The sequence below is a fragment of the Solea senegalensis genome, linkage group LG7 (genome assembly GCF_019176455.1).
Source record: "Solea senegalensis isolate Sse05_10M linkage group LG7, IFAPA_SoseM_1, whole genome shotgun sequence".
Lineage (NCBI taxonomy): Eukaryota > Metazoa > Chordata > Actinopteri > Pleuronectiformes > Soleidae > Solea > Solea senegalensis.
In genome coordinates, this window is record NC_058027.1 from 3,927,441 (window position 1) to 3,940,338 (window position 12,898).

The 12,898-nt window shown below is 40.0% G+C and overlaps 1 protein-coding gene across 1 annotated transcript; it reads left to right on the forward strand.

Annotated features, from left to right (window-relative positions):
- The first annotated feature begins 202 nt into the window (after window positions 1–202).
- On the forward strand, window positions 203–9,383 carry dhodh (dihydroorotate dehydrogenase). The gene is made up of 9 exons (XM_044030970.1): window positions 203–298; window positions 1,147–1,359; window positions 1,473–1,672; window positions 2,463–2,545; window positions 2,980–3,167; window positions 5,918–6,031; window positions 7,488–7,641; window positions 7,720–7,879; window positions 9,055–9,383. The coding sequence occupies exons 1-9, from the start codon at window positions 281–283 to the stop codon at window positions 9,164–9,166; spliced, it is 1,242 nt and encodes a 413-aa protein (XP_043886905.1). The 5' UTR covers window positions 203–280; the 3' UTR covers window positions 9,167–9,383.
- Window positions 9,384–12,898: the final 3,515 nt, after the last annotated feature.

The following is a 12,898-nucleotide window of genomic DNA, read 5'->3' on the forward strand; positions in this document are numbered from 1 at the left end:
TAGAAGCAGGGTTTACTTTTTCAGAGCAGCAACACTGAGTGATATTATAAAAAAATAATATAAAGAAAAATAAAATAAAGTTTTTTGAATTGAATTTTTTGAATTGAATTGATACTCGACAAGTCTACAAATGACCTGAGGGGGGCAGCACCACGCATTTGAGTCTCGTCTGCCACGCGCTCCAACGAAAGAAGAAGAAACACCGGTAGTGTTCACATGTGTTTGTGTAACATGTAAAGAAAGTCAGTTGTGTGTCCTCTGAAATGACACAGTCGCGTCCATGGCGGCTCACCTGAAGGTAACGCTTAACACTTAACTGTTCATAAGTCATTCAAAATGAGACGAAGAAGTCCTCATTTTGAATGTCCTCTCGTTCGCACAGTGTCCCTGTCGTTCCCTCAGTGGTGGGGTTTCTGTACTGAAAACGTCCATAAAGACAGATGTGATGGTTTGCCTTTCAAGAGGGTGCAGTATTGATTGTTGTATTTCAAGAGACGACTTTTATTATATATTATATTGTGTCCCTCTGTGGTCACTGGGCAGCTATTTTGTGATGCCAGTGTGTATATACTGTGTATATATATGTATATATATATGTGTATGTATGTATGTCTGTTTATATGTATGTATTTCTTCAAAAGCAATATAGTAAAAGGTCACTGTATTTATATAAACATCACGTATACATCATGCAAACACACTTTGAGACTCCTTGTGAAATGTGTGTGTTCTTTGTCCGTAAAGAAGTAATTTACAGTTGTTGTTTTTAACTTTCACTCAAGAGCAGAAATCAGTAGAAATCAACTATCTGACATCTGTTCTGATAATTATCAGTATCAAATGTCCTGAGAACATTTTTGGCCGTGTTGTCCAGCTCTACCCTTGTGTATATTTGTGTCTTTTCTGCAGCTTTGTCACTTTTGTGTCTTTTTTAAAGGTGTACAGTTCTGTTGACATACCACAAGTCCTGTATGGATGTTGACCTGATTATTAGACAAACCATGGATGCAAACTCTGGTTATTGTGGAAACTGGGACATTGCAAAGATTATAAAAGGCATCCAGTCTGTTCACGGTGAATGGACACTGAGTCATTTTGCGAAAACACTGTTATATATTCAATTTGTTATGATATTCTTGTTAACAGAAGCAGTTAAAAGATGCAGTCAAGGTCCTCGGCTCAGGTGGCATTCTGTTTGCTTCCTACCTGACTGTGGTTGGGGATGAGCGTTTCTATGCCAACCAGCTGATGCCCCTGCTGCAGAGGATTGTGGGAGCAGAGGCTGCACATGTGTTGGCAGTGAAGATGATCGGTCTGGGTTTGGTTCCTCTAAATCGCTACAAGGACCCTGCATCACTGGTGAGCCTGTGTTTTCCTCACAGTCTATTCAGGGAGCGTCACACTGTGTTTCTGCGTCAGAAAAATCTCAGGCTTTGGAAGACGCTGTTCTTTTTGTCTGTGTGTTCTTACAGGAAGTAAACACTCTGGGATTAAAGTTCAAAAACCCCATTGGCATTGCAGCGGGCTTCGACAAGCACGGAGAGGCTGTGGACGGTTTGTACAAAATGGGTTTTGGCTTTGTTGAAGTGGGCACAATCACTCCCAAACCTCAGGAGGGGAACCCCAAACCACGCGTGTTCCGACTGCTTACAGATCATGCTGTCATTAACAGGTATGGTCTCTAAACGACAACTGAGTTCTGTTTGTTTAAAAGCTATAGTCCTTTACTTTGTTTTAGTGCCACCCGGAGACACTCAAACCTAATCGATCAACTTTATAGTGTTAATATTATAAATTGTATATCGTCATTTATCCTGTATTATGCCCACATTTCATTTTTGTTCTGTTAGTTACCTCTTATCACATTTTTCTGCTTAGATTTGAGCTTTGTGTCAATTAAATGTCTTTCCCCGCCTTACCTCTCTGAGCTGCTTCGTCCTTTCACTCCTGCCTCTTAAGACCCATTTTTACTCATTGGCTTTTGACCCAGTATGAGACATTGCCTTTACCTGTTTTTATTGTATGACTTGTTCTTATTTGTGTTGTTTTCATATTTTCTACAGTATTTTATTGTTTTGTTGTTGGTTTTTAGGTCTTATGTCTCTATATTGTATGTATCTCTATTGTTTCAGCTGCTGTTTTTAGAGTGCTTCATAAATGAAGTTGGATTGGCTCATTTTCATTGCTGTCTTTGTGATATAGATTTAAATATGATCAACACATGAAACGTTTAAATAATATCTTCATGCGCTCTTTCAACAAACAGTTTATCTGTACATTAAAAGCATCGTGAGGCAGTTTTAACTCAATTATTTCACATTTCATTGTAATTTTCACATTAGGTTTACAGTATTTATTGCACTTGATTTTCAGTTTTTGTTGATTAATAAGTGTGTTTGAGTATTTTTTTATTACTAGGCTGCTATTTTCACAAGTTGAAGTGTTTGTTTGTGTGTGTCCAGATATGGATTCAACAGCTGTGGTTTGGCAGACGCACGGCAGCGGCTGAAGACGAGAGAAGAAACACAACAAGAGCAAAGTCAAGGTGCGTTATGTAGAGGCTAATGTAAATGTGCAATGGATCAACTGATGTGATCTGAACTGTTTCTCCGTCTTTCAAGTGTTTAAAACCACAATTTACTTGTTTCTTCTACTTTCTAATCTCTGATATGATTTTCATTGCAAGAAAAAAACAAACTTCATTTTATTTTTATTATAACAAGAAGTCAAAGTCTTGCTTCATGTATTATTCACTTGTGACCTAATTGGTATCAAAGCCATGACCCAAATTGGTTCAGTTTGTTTTGTTTTACTGATCTTGACCCGTCATTGTCTCACATTCTTTTGTGTCTGAACCCGTGTGTCGCATGAGCAGCCACTGCCCGAGCTGACTCATACTGTATGTCTGATGACACAGCGTCTGCCTGTAGTTGTCTGAACCTCCCACTTGCATGTTTGTTTGTTTCTGTGTGTTTATAGCTGGCCTTCCCCTGGGCATCAACCTGGGGAAGAACAAGCTGTCCCAGGACGCGGGGGCAGATTACTTGGAGGGGGTGAGGACGATGGGCCCACTGGCGGACTACCTGGTGATTAACATCAGCAGTCCTAATACGCCCGGTCTGCGAGATCTGCAGGGGAAAGCTGAGCTCCAGCAGCTCCTAAATATAGTAAGAGTGTTTGAATGTTAATTAAGGCAGAACTTTGCACGCTTGGTCGCTTTTTCTCTACTAACCATCCATCCATCCAGTTTCTACTGCTTGCTTTGGAAACTCTTTGTTGCTTGTTGTTGGTGAAAAATGAAATTGAAATTTCACCTGGTCCAACTCATGTGTCAATTTTCCGGTGAGCGAAGACAACCCAAAATGATTCACGTTTAATGAGCGAAGGAATATATTCACATTTAGAAATCTTGTTTTAATCATGAAAAAAGCTTCAAACCGATGAATCGATTATCAAAATAGTTATTGTTTTTGACAGCGGCCTCAGCTCTTGCATTTCCCTGAGAAACAGAATCTGTGTTGTTGGTGCGAGCGGTTGAGTTTGGGAGCAAAATGTGTGAAGCAGATCCAGCTAAGGAAAAAGAATCAAATCAGGTTTAGTCAATGGTGTTTATTTTAGGTCTGGTCTTGGGGAGCAAACCTGTTGGAGGAAAGCAACCCAGTTATCATTTACCGCTTGCAGATCCTGAACAAAACGCCATATTATTGGCTGACCTTTAGCTAAAGGTGTGCACACTGGAGAGTCTCCACAGGGAACAATTACTCCTTCTGCTTTAGGAGACTCAAAGGCTGACTGGGGTTATGCCATTGATGGCTTCTTGTTTGAGGGGATATTGAGCCTTGCTTGATTTTGGAGCGATCACAACAGGCTCACAGTCTTTGATGAGGCCAACATGATACTTACTAACAGCCCACAGTGTCTTAGGGACTTCCTGTAGAGTGGAAATCGCTGCAGCTCTGAGGCACCAGCTGGATTGCTCTTTGAATATAAATAGATCTCTCCAATATTACTTGCCAATCATGTCCAATGATCTGATGTGTGTTTTGCACTGATATATCTGTGTTGTGTTCTGTTGATGTGTGTCAGTGAAAGTTCATCTGTTTTCTGGTCTCAAACCAACCTTCCTCATATGGCTCATCAGGCCCTGGTGACACATGAGAGGCGCAGTCTGTTGCATCCGTCTTGGTGCAACATGGCTTCCCTGCTTTTGAAACCTCAAATTGTTTCAATTTCCATTGACAGGCATACAGCAGGAAAGAGGGTGTGTCCAGATGTGGAGGTTGTGCATGAAAATGACTATAAAGACTCTGTATCGTCCCTGCTACAAGCACTAAAAAGCAATTCAAGTTCTAGACTTTGAATCCCAAGTCCCTGACTGAGAAAATGGAAATGTTACGTCAAATTAAACCCAAATTTTAAAATGATGATGACAAATGATTAGAATGTCAATATTTCAATGCTCACCAGATGAATTTCACTGACGTGAGTTTGTGGAGTCCCAGCAGTGATGATCTGGAGTGTCAGCGGTCAGAAGAAAATCTGAGGTAGGAGGCTGGAAATATTTTCTCTTCCAGGATGGCCTGTCACTGTCCGTGCTCCATCCCGGACGATCACTCGCAGGATTCCACTTCTGACACCAAATTGTTTTGGGAATTCTCTGTTGCTTGTTGTTGGCGAATAATGAAATATATAGTTTTTATTTCCTTGCAAAGAAACGTAACACCTGAGCGGTGTTATGCAGAAAAGACTCAAAGTCAAGCATTTATTCCTGAGTACTGCCCCACAGAAGTCTGGAAGCATCCCTCAGACTTGGTTTAAAGGGTCTTAAATCATGTCACCCACTGGCATGGTCTTCTTCTGTCTGTAGCAGGGATTGATGTTTCACACTTGTAGGGGTTTCTTCTATTTTTTTTTTTTTCCTTTTGTTGAATTCCACTGATTAAGAAAAATGGATTTCCCACCACTGTCATTATTTCCTGCAAAGCTTTTCACTCCCTCTGACAGTCAAATATCTTTTTCTCTTTTCAACAAAGCAAGAAAAATGAGTCAGGGCCAGTTAATCAATGTCATGGGGTTGTGGCTAAGTGTTAGGTGCAATTAAAACCGTTTTTTTTATAGTTGTATTTTATAGATTAATGAAACAAATTGATTGCATTCTGATTTGCTTAGCGTTTATGTTATCTGTGATTCATAATGTGAGTTCATTATGTCTTATAACGCTAAGTTTCGGCGTGTATCTTCCGCCTTATCAGCTCGCCAACTGCTTAACCAGGTAAAGGAAGACTTAATGATGTCTAAAAAAACAAACCGAAGAAAACTAAGTGATTGTTTGAAATACTTCTTTTACACTTTTGTTAAGGTGACAATAGCTCAGCGGTAGAGCGAGAAAATGCTGTTTCCAGACCTTGAAAAGCCTGGAACTTTAAGTGAAAATCTTGGAAAAAGTCTGGAAAAAAGTTTTAGACTTCACGTTTGTGTGTAAATTTGTGCACGTTTGTGATTTTCATGTTTTCTGTCAGTAAAACATAGTTTACTGGGAGTTCTACATGCATTCATTCATTCTGTCATTCATGTTTTTATTAAAATTAACTTTTCTACTGAACACAACAGACAAGAAAGTAGGCACGCAAGTATAAAACTGCAAGACTCCACATTCCTGAGGCTTTAGAGGCTTTTAAAAGCACAATCGGGGTCCGACGATTACTCATTTATTATTGATTGTCAAAGGAAAATTGACAACACAAGTATTTGAAGACATCTAATTAAGCTTCTGGAAACACCATTGTCACAAATAACCAACAGATTAAAGGAGAATAAGAATAATCATGAGCCCTACAGTACAGTGTGCAGTAGTCACAGTTTCCTATGATTTCTCACCCGAATGATTCTGAATATTCTCCTCACACTATCTGCTCAGGTGCTGAAGGAGCGTGACGCCCTGCAGGGACAACACAAGCCTCCTGTCCTGGTGAAGATTGCTCCCGACCTCACAGCACAGGACAAACGAGACATTGCTGATGTCGTCACTGAGGTTGGAAGCTGTTGCGTCCTTTCATTTGATTTCCGAGCCTCCTTTTAGTTGGTTTTCATTCATTTTAGCAGTGTATTGTTCCCTTTCGGTCAGTACGCTCGGTAAAACGCATCAGTATGGGGATTGAGTCCTTGCGAGACCAACCTGAAGAAACCGTTTCCACTAAAGTGGCGTGCGTTGGAGACCTGGTGTGGAGTGGCTAGATCCTCATACTGATGTGTTCCTGAGGGAAGGAATCAAGGCACAACACAATGTAGCCCCTCACCGCCTATGGCTCGGTGAAGTGCAGTTTCGGTTGAGCAGATGAAACATGTGCAGGATCATTTATAGCCCCAAGGGAGGGCGGGTCTTGCCCTGCCTGCAGCAGTCTCATTGGCCTTGACAGGCGTGTTGAAGAAGTTTCTTGAGGTTGGTCTCTCAAGGACGCGATCCCCATAGTGATGAGTTTTACCTCGTTTCCCTCGGGATTCGAACCTCCAGGTTTCATTCATATAGAAATGCATTCCTTTTTGTGGGAGAACTCGATATTTTCTTTCTCATTCTGAATTCATTTTCAATCCGAAGTATTTTAAGTGTTTCATCGCCTTTTCATACCTCAGCAAGAATATAGTAAAAAAACCTCTTAATCTTGATGTTTTTAGACATCGAAACACTCTAGTTTTTGACGCTTCCTGCGCAAAATGAGTATATGGTTGAAGACTCCACGAGGAACGTAATTAAGCAAATAAATTAGCAGGGTGTTAATCAACAAATATGAAAAGAATACAAAATAACATTAAAATGTTTATTCATTAATCCACTTTTTTATTAATCAATGAAAATAAAAAATAATCTTTCTTTAATCAGTACCTTTATAATATTTAGTCTATTTCACACATTTATTCAATATATTAAATGGCGTGATTAACAGCTTTCATTTTAAAACAAAAGTCATCACATACATCTTATTATGGTATGATCAAAATCTAAAGCGATAGCTTGCCTCATATCACAATATAATTTATATTTAATATTGATATATTGCCCGGCCAGAGGCGTGGCCTATGTTTGTGCTTGATTTGGTTTGACACCCAATTTTGTATTTGGCACCTTTTAAACAGCAAACGGTAAAGGTTGTTTTAAAGACTTTAGATCTTGTAAAAAGCTCTTATCTTCTGCTCTGTCTCGGGTGACGTCATCGTGACATCAGCAGGCTTATTTTAGAGCAGTGCTTTTGTGTTCATTAGAGCAAACAGGTGTAAACCTGAATGGACGAGACAATAAAGAGGGAAAGAGAAATCAAGTGTTGCCTGTCACTTAGTAACTGGGCACTTCACATGAAAGCTTCTGTCATCTTTAACTCACTTAACGTGTGTCTGTCTGTCTGTCTCTCTCTCTCTCTCTCTCTCTCTCTCTCTCTCTCTCTCTCCCTCCCCTCCCTCCCTGTCCTCACCTTGTGGTATGTTCTGTACCACAGCTGGGAGTGGACGGGTTAATGGTGACTAACACCACCGTGTCCAGACCGGAGACGCTCAAAGATCCACACAAGTCTGAGGTCGGCGGGCTGAGTGGCCAGCCGCTCAAAGACCTCGCTACCAGCACTGTACGAGAGATGTACTCTCTCACCAAAGGTATTGTCTAAAAATGTCTGCTGAACAAGCACCCGCACCAGCTTCTTAAATAAATGAAATGTTTTGATGTGGTTGCAGGTAAAATTCCAATTGTGGGTATTGGCGGCGTGGCCAGTGGGCGGGATGCTATGGATAAGATCCGAGCTGGCGCCTCGTTGGTTCAGCTGTACACGGCTTTGACCTATCAGGGTCCACCTGTAGTGACAAAGGTCAAGCGGGAACTGGAGCAACTTCTCAAGTAAGTACAGGCTTTGAATAATACTGTATTTATATGAAGGAAATTAGTTGTGAGCTATTGGGGAAATCCAATAGATTAAATTCCATCAGATTTAGCAACCATTTCTTGGTCACATGACACCTTAATGTCCTGCTGGTGACGTTAATCAATTCATGTCAATTCATGTCATTACATGTCCAATAATAAAAAAAAAGAAACGGCAGCTGATTGGGTTCAGACCTAGGACATGCAAGATGTATGGGACTCCACACCATTAGACCTAGTCTGACACCAAGATAAGGTAAAAGAAAAAGAAAAAGAAAAAAAAAACTGCTGAATCTTATATTTCCAAAACCTATGGGACATCAATTTTTGAAGGCGAGCAATGACTTGCATGGAAAGCGGAGTGGATTTATAGTGCATATAAATGTGCAGTGCCCAGGATAGGGTTTATTTTCTCACAAGAAATTAACTCTGCCGGACGTCAGTGCCAACAACAACAAATTCCAACGCTAACCGCTCCAGTCAGTTTTCGCTGCTCGTTTTTGTACACACACACTTTACACCACGTGTACGACAGGCGATAATGGTTATAAATTCATCTTTACTGAAGTGTGTGAATGAGTCATTGTTTGTACATGAGTTTTTCATTACTATCTCTTCCTCTTGGATCTGTGAGAGTGCAATATTATGGTCCCTCATCCCCCTCTTTCTTCATGTGAGTGAAGTTGAAGTGGCACAGAGTGAGAGATAAAAACATTTTTTTTTATATAAATATGCCACTCCATGCTCTGGCCAAAAACTCCATATTTCAAAAAGCATGAAGACCTTTCACTTTGTACTATAGCGCGCCGTGTAATGTTGAAATGGAGTGAAAAAGTAGGAGGAGCTGTTAATCAAAAAAGGTACGGTGGAATAAGATGGAAGGAATTGATGGTCTAAAATCTTACGTTGCAACTCCAAATTGAATGAGACCGTTCAAGTAGCTCCATACGGCATGTTTCTCAAAGGACGGTTTCCATCAGTCCTCAGCTGTGTAAAAACTCATCTTCCTCTGACTTTCACCCACTATTAAATCCCAGATTTCTGTCTCTCTGTGAATGACTGGCACACACCAGCCAACAGGCACATTTAAACAAATCACAACAACTATGTTGTTGATGCTTCTAACTCAGTGCGTCTATTGATTTTCACAGAGATGAGGGTTTCAGCAGTGTTTCCGAGGCAGTGGGGGCGGATCACAGAGGAGCGGACGCGGGAACCCGTAAGCAGAAGCCGCTGAAAGAGGCGACACATGTGCACACATAAACTTGAGGCTCAGCTGAAATCAACTACTGTGTCCTGAACTGCCATGGATGTTTAGTATTTGTGATAGTTGTCGTTAAATATCATATTTTGAGGCGAACAAGTGGTGGAGACATCAAATTTTGTCTTTACTTTAAAATAATGAAGTGAACATTGATCTAAATCATGAGTTGAAATGTGCATTTGTTGCCGATCTATAAAGGATTTTATAATTCATAAATGAATAGCACATTGCAAATATTTCATGAAGACAATATTAGAGATAATACTGTACAAAAGTCCAGTCAAACAAGGTAAAGGTGTTTTCTGATAGAAGGTCCGTAACACGGCCGTTTATAGGGAACTTGAAGTTAAAAACGGTTTTAAGTTGCAAAGAAAACAGTCCCACATCTGGAAACTTCAGTCAGTAAATAGACTAACAATACACCAGGAGTTTTCACACAGAATAAACTAGCAAACGGAGCCAGAAATTACAACACGTTTTAAGTAATATAAACATAGCAAGGTGTAAGAAGACCTAGAAGTGTAACAGTCTCTGGTCCTCTTATGACCATACATCGCCTCCAGTTTCTTAGTCTTGCTCTCCGAGCAGCCAGCGCAGGTTTATACTGTGTGTACATTACATTACATGTCATTTAGCAGACGCTTTTATCCAAAGCGACTCACAATGGAATCAAGTACAATTAGCCAGGGGTGGAATCGAACTTGCGACCATGATGTCTTTGGTACACAAGGTAGGGTCTTAACCACTGAGCCACTCCACCCCCTGCACTGCACTGCACTGTGTGGCACACTGAACCTTTTAAATTCAATTTCTTTTGTTGATTGTATTATTTTTAAAGCCCTTCAAGTCCAATTTTCTTTTATTAGCTGTTGTGATTATGGCTTCCCCTTGGTGCAGGCTGTTATAATTAGTCATTGACGCGTTGCAATGCCTTTTAAGGCTGTAACGGCACAGACTGTCCATGCCAGAATAAACAAGTTATTAGACATCGTGAGGGAATGCTGCAGTCCTGTGAGGATCAGCTGTGTGCTGCCAAGCGCCTCCTTCCACTGTCCTCAGGCCAGGTCCAAACTGGCTCGTATCCCATATGGGGTGTCACAAGTGAAGGAAGATGAGGTCTGACCTCAAAACTCCCAATGTGAAAGCGGCTGAGACGCATCCTCTCCTCATTTAACCTTGATCATAGCTAGGAGGCAGCATGAAACTGTCCTGATGATGCCCTTTGGCCTGAGCTACGTTACATTACATTATGAAAGCTAAGAGGTCATGACTTAAGAATCTCCACAATTGTGGACAGGCTCCTATTGGATGAAAACACCTGTCAGTCCCACTATTTTCCTTTAAATGGGAACATCATGTCATCATGTGCTGTTGAGGAAGCGCTAAAGCTAACAATTGGCCATTAACTCATTAGGAAAATGTTGACTGACGCTGTAAATCAGGTGAGAAGATGGTTCATTTTCCCATGAACATCCCTTTAAACGCCCCCTAGTGGCGATTCAATATAAATGGTATAAATACATAGCACTTTTCTAGTCTTGATGACCAGTCAAAGCTGCTTTACACTACTGTTTTGTCATTCACCCATTTACGCACAGTTGACACTGCCAGTTGAAAGACAACTCGCTCTTCCACTGAGCCACTGTCGCCCCTGATATACACTCCAGGGTTCCCATGGGTCCTTGAAATCCTGTAAAGTTTGTGAATTATAAAGAAGAATTCAAGATCCTTGAGAAAGTTTTTGAAAATTGCCCTAAATAGACATGAGTCAATTGAAAGTGCTCGGTTTTTGCAGTGTCGTGGGCAGTAACTTAGCGCATAACCCAAATTATGTGATGCCTGGTAAAAAGCAAATACCAAGATCTCTGATTCACCAAAGAAAATGACAAAGAATGACTTGCCCAAGAGCCCAAGGGTAATCACTGGTCCAGATGCAGAGCGCGCATACGAGTTGTCCTCCCATCTCAAGCTGTGTCAGCACATTCAGTCCTTGAATTTGACATGGGGGATATTCTCATTTCCTGATTGTCTTCCCAGAAAACTGCATAATATCTAAGGAAAGGTCATATAACCTCTAATTAGCATTTGTCAACATGTATTGTGTTTAGCTTTCAAAACGATGCAAATGCAGAAGAACAGACGAGGAAAAGTGAACGGACTGACGTCAGATGATTTGTGTTTCCTGGCTTTTTACCTCACTGACTCATCACACAGCAAAGACTGTTGTGAATTCTCAGGGCTCAAATGAATTGATTCACATTGTTCGCGTGTGAAACAATTGTCCGTCTCTCATGGTGCATTATTGCTTTATTTGTCATTAGAGATGTCAAACATGTGCAGACGAGAGTCATTGTGTCAGTGCGGGCAGTGAGTCAGTCCTTTCAGAAGACACGTTGTTCAAGGTCCAAACATTTGTTTTTACATTCAGACTCGGAGGCGTTTTGTGTTACTGGTGACGTTCACAAGAACATGCTAAATGTTGTTTTTCTGTTTTGTTCCCTTCTCTTTTTTATTGGTGCGACACTTGTATTTTTTTTTTTTTGTAATGTGGAGCAGCAAAGCTAATAAATCACTTTTTCTTACAACTCGGCGAATCTTTTTAGGCTTCAGCAGAGCTGTAAAAGCCGGTGAGGAGTCTTTCTGGTCATTGGTCATAAAACTAATCAGCCCTGAATTTTATGTCACAGCTGAAGGTTTTTGGGTCATTTTATCAGTAAGATGAAAGAAGACGGTAAAATCTGACTTCCTTCTCTGTTGATTACTGTTTTTATGAAGCAGAATTGAAGAATATTCAATCTGTTATACTTCCAATTGCATTTCATTGAGACTTAACATATTGTAAAATACAAAAATGCAGACAATTAGTTAAAACTCCATAAATTGTATGCACTGTGTTGTAAAAAAATGACTTGGAGTTAATGATTTAGTGATGCACAGGTAGAAAATGTAAAAATACGACTGGTGCAGTAAATGTTTTTATCACTTATTGATTTACATCAACTCCAAATTTAAAGGCTTGATTTTTATTTTTGTAACAAATGCAATGGAACTCAAATGTAAACAGCCATAAACATATGTAACCAAACATTGTTGTTGCCAGTGGGAGCAGATGTAGGGATGTGTATATACAGTAACTCACACTGGTGAATCAGTGGACTTAAACATTTGGATATGAATAAAACATGAAATTGACAAAACAAATGGAAACGACCATGAAAAAAAAAAAAGAAATCCATAGAGGATTGATGTTTTATCAGGGCAGAGCAGATTTTCGGTGAAAGCTGAGCACACAGCTCGTTATCCACCTAATGACATTAGCACTGTGAAGTGTGCAGATGGCAGGATCATCGAGGAGGTTTAATCAACGTTACAGTGAAAGAAGATGAGGTTATGTTAATTCTGATGAAGAAATAACTTCATAACTCCATGAAAGTCCTGTTGGCATCAACACAACTAAAGCTGTAACTGCAACAATACACATACCAATAATTAACTATACACTTTAACTGAGCTATATTAATGGTTTTAAAGGCTGTTGCATTGATAATCATCATATTTATGATACATTTGTGAAATCCACTGAATTATGAAGTATATTATACATATTGATTAAAAGATGCATTGATTAGACATGATTTTATTGAAAAAAGGTCACTTAACACTTATGTCATTTTAAGTCTATTTGTGTTATAACTAGTGCTGTCAAACGATTAAAATATTTAATCGCAGAG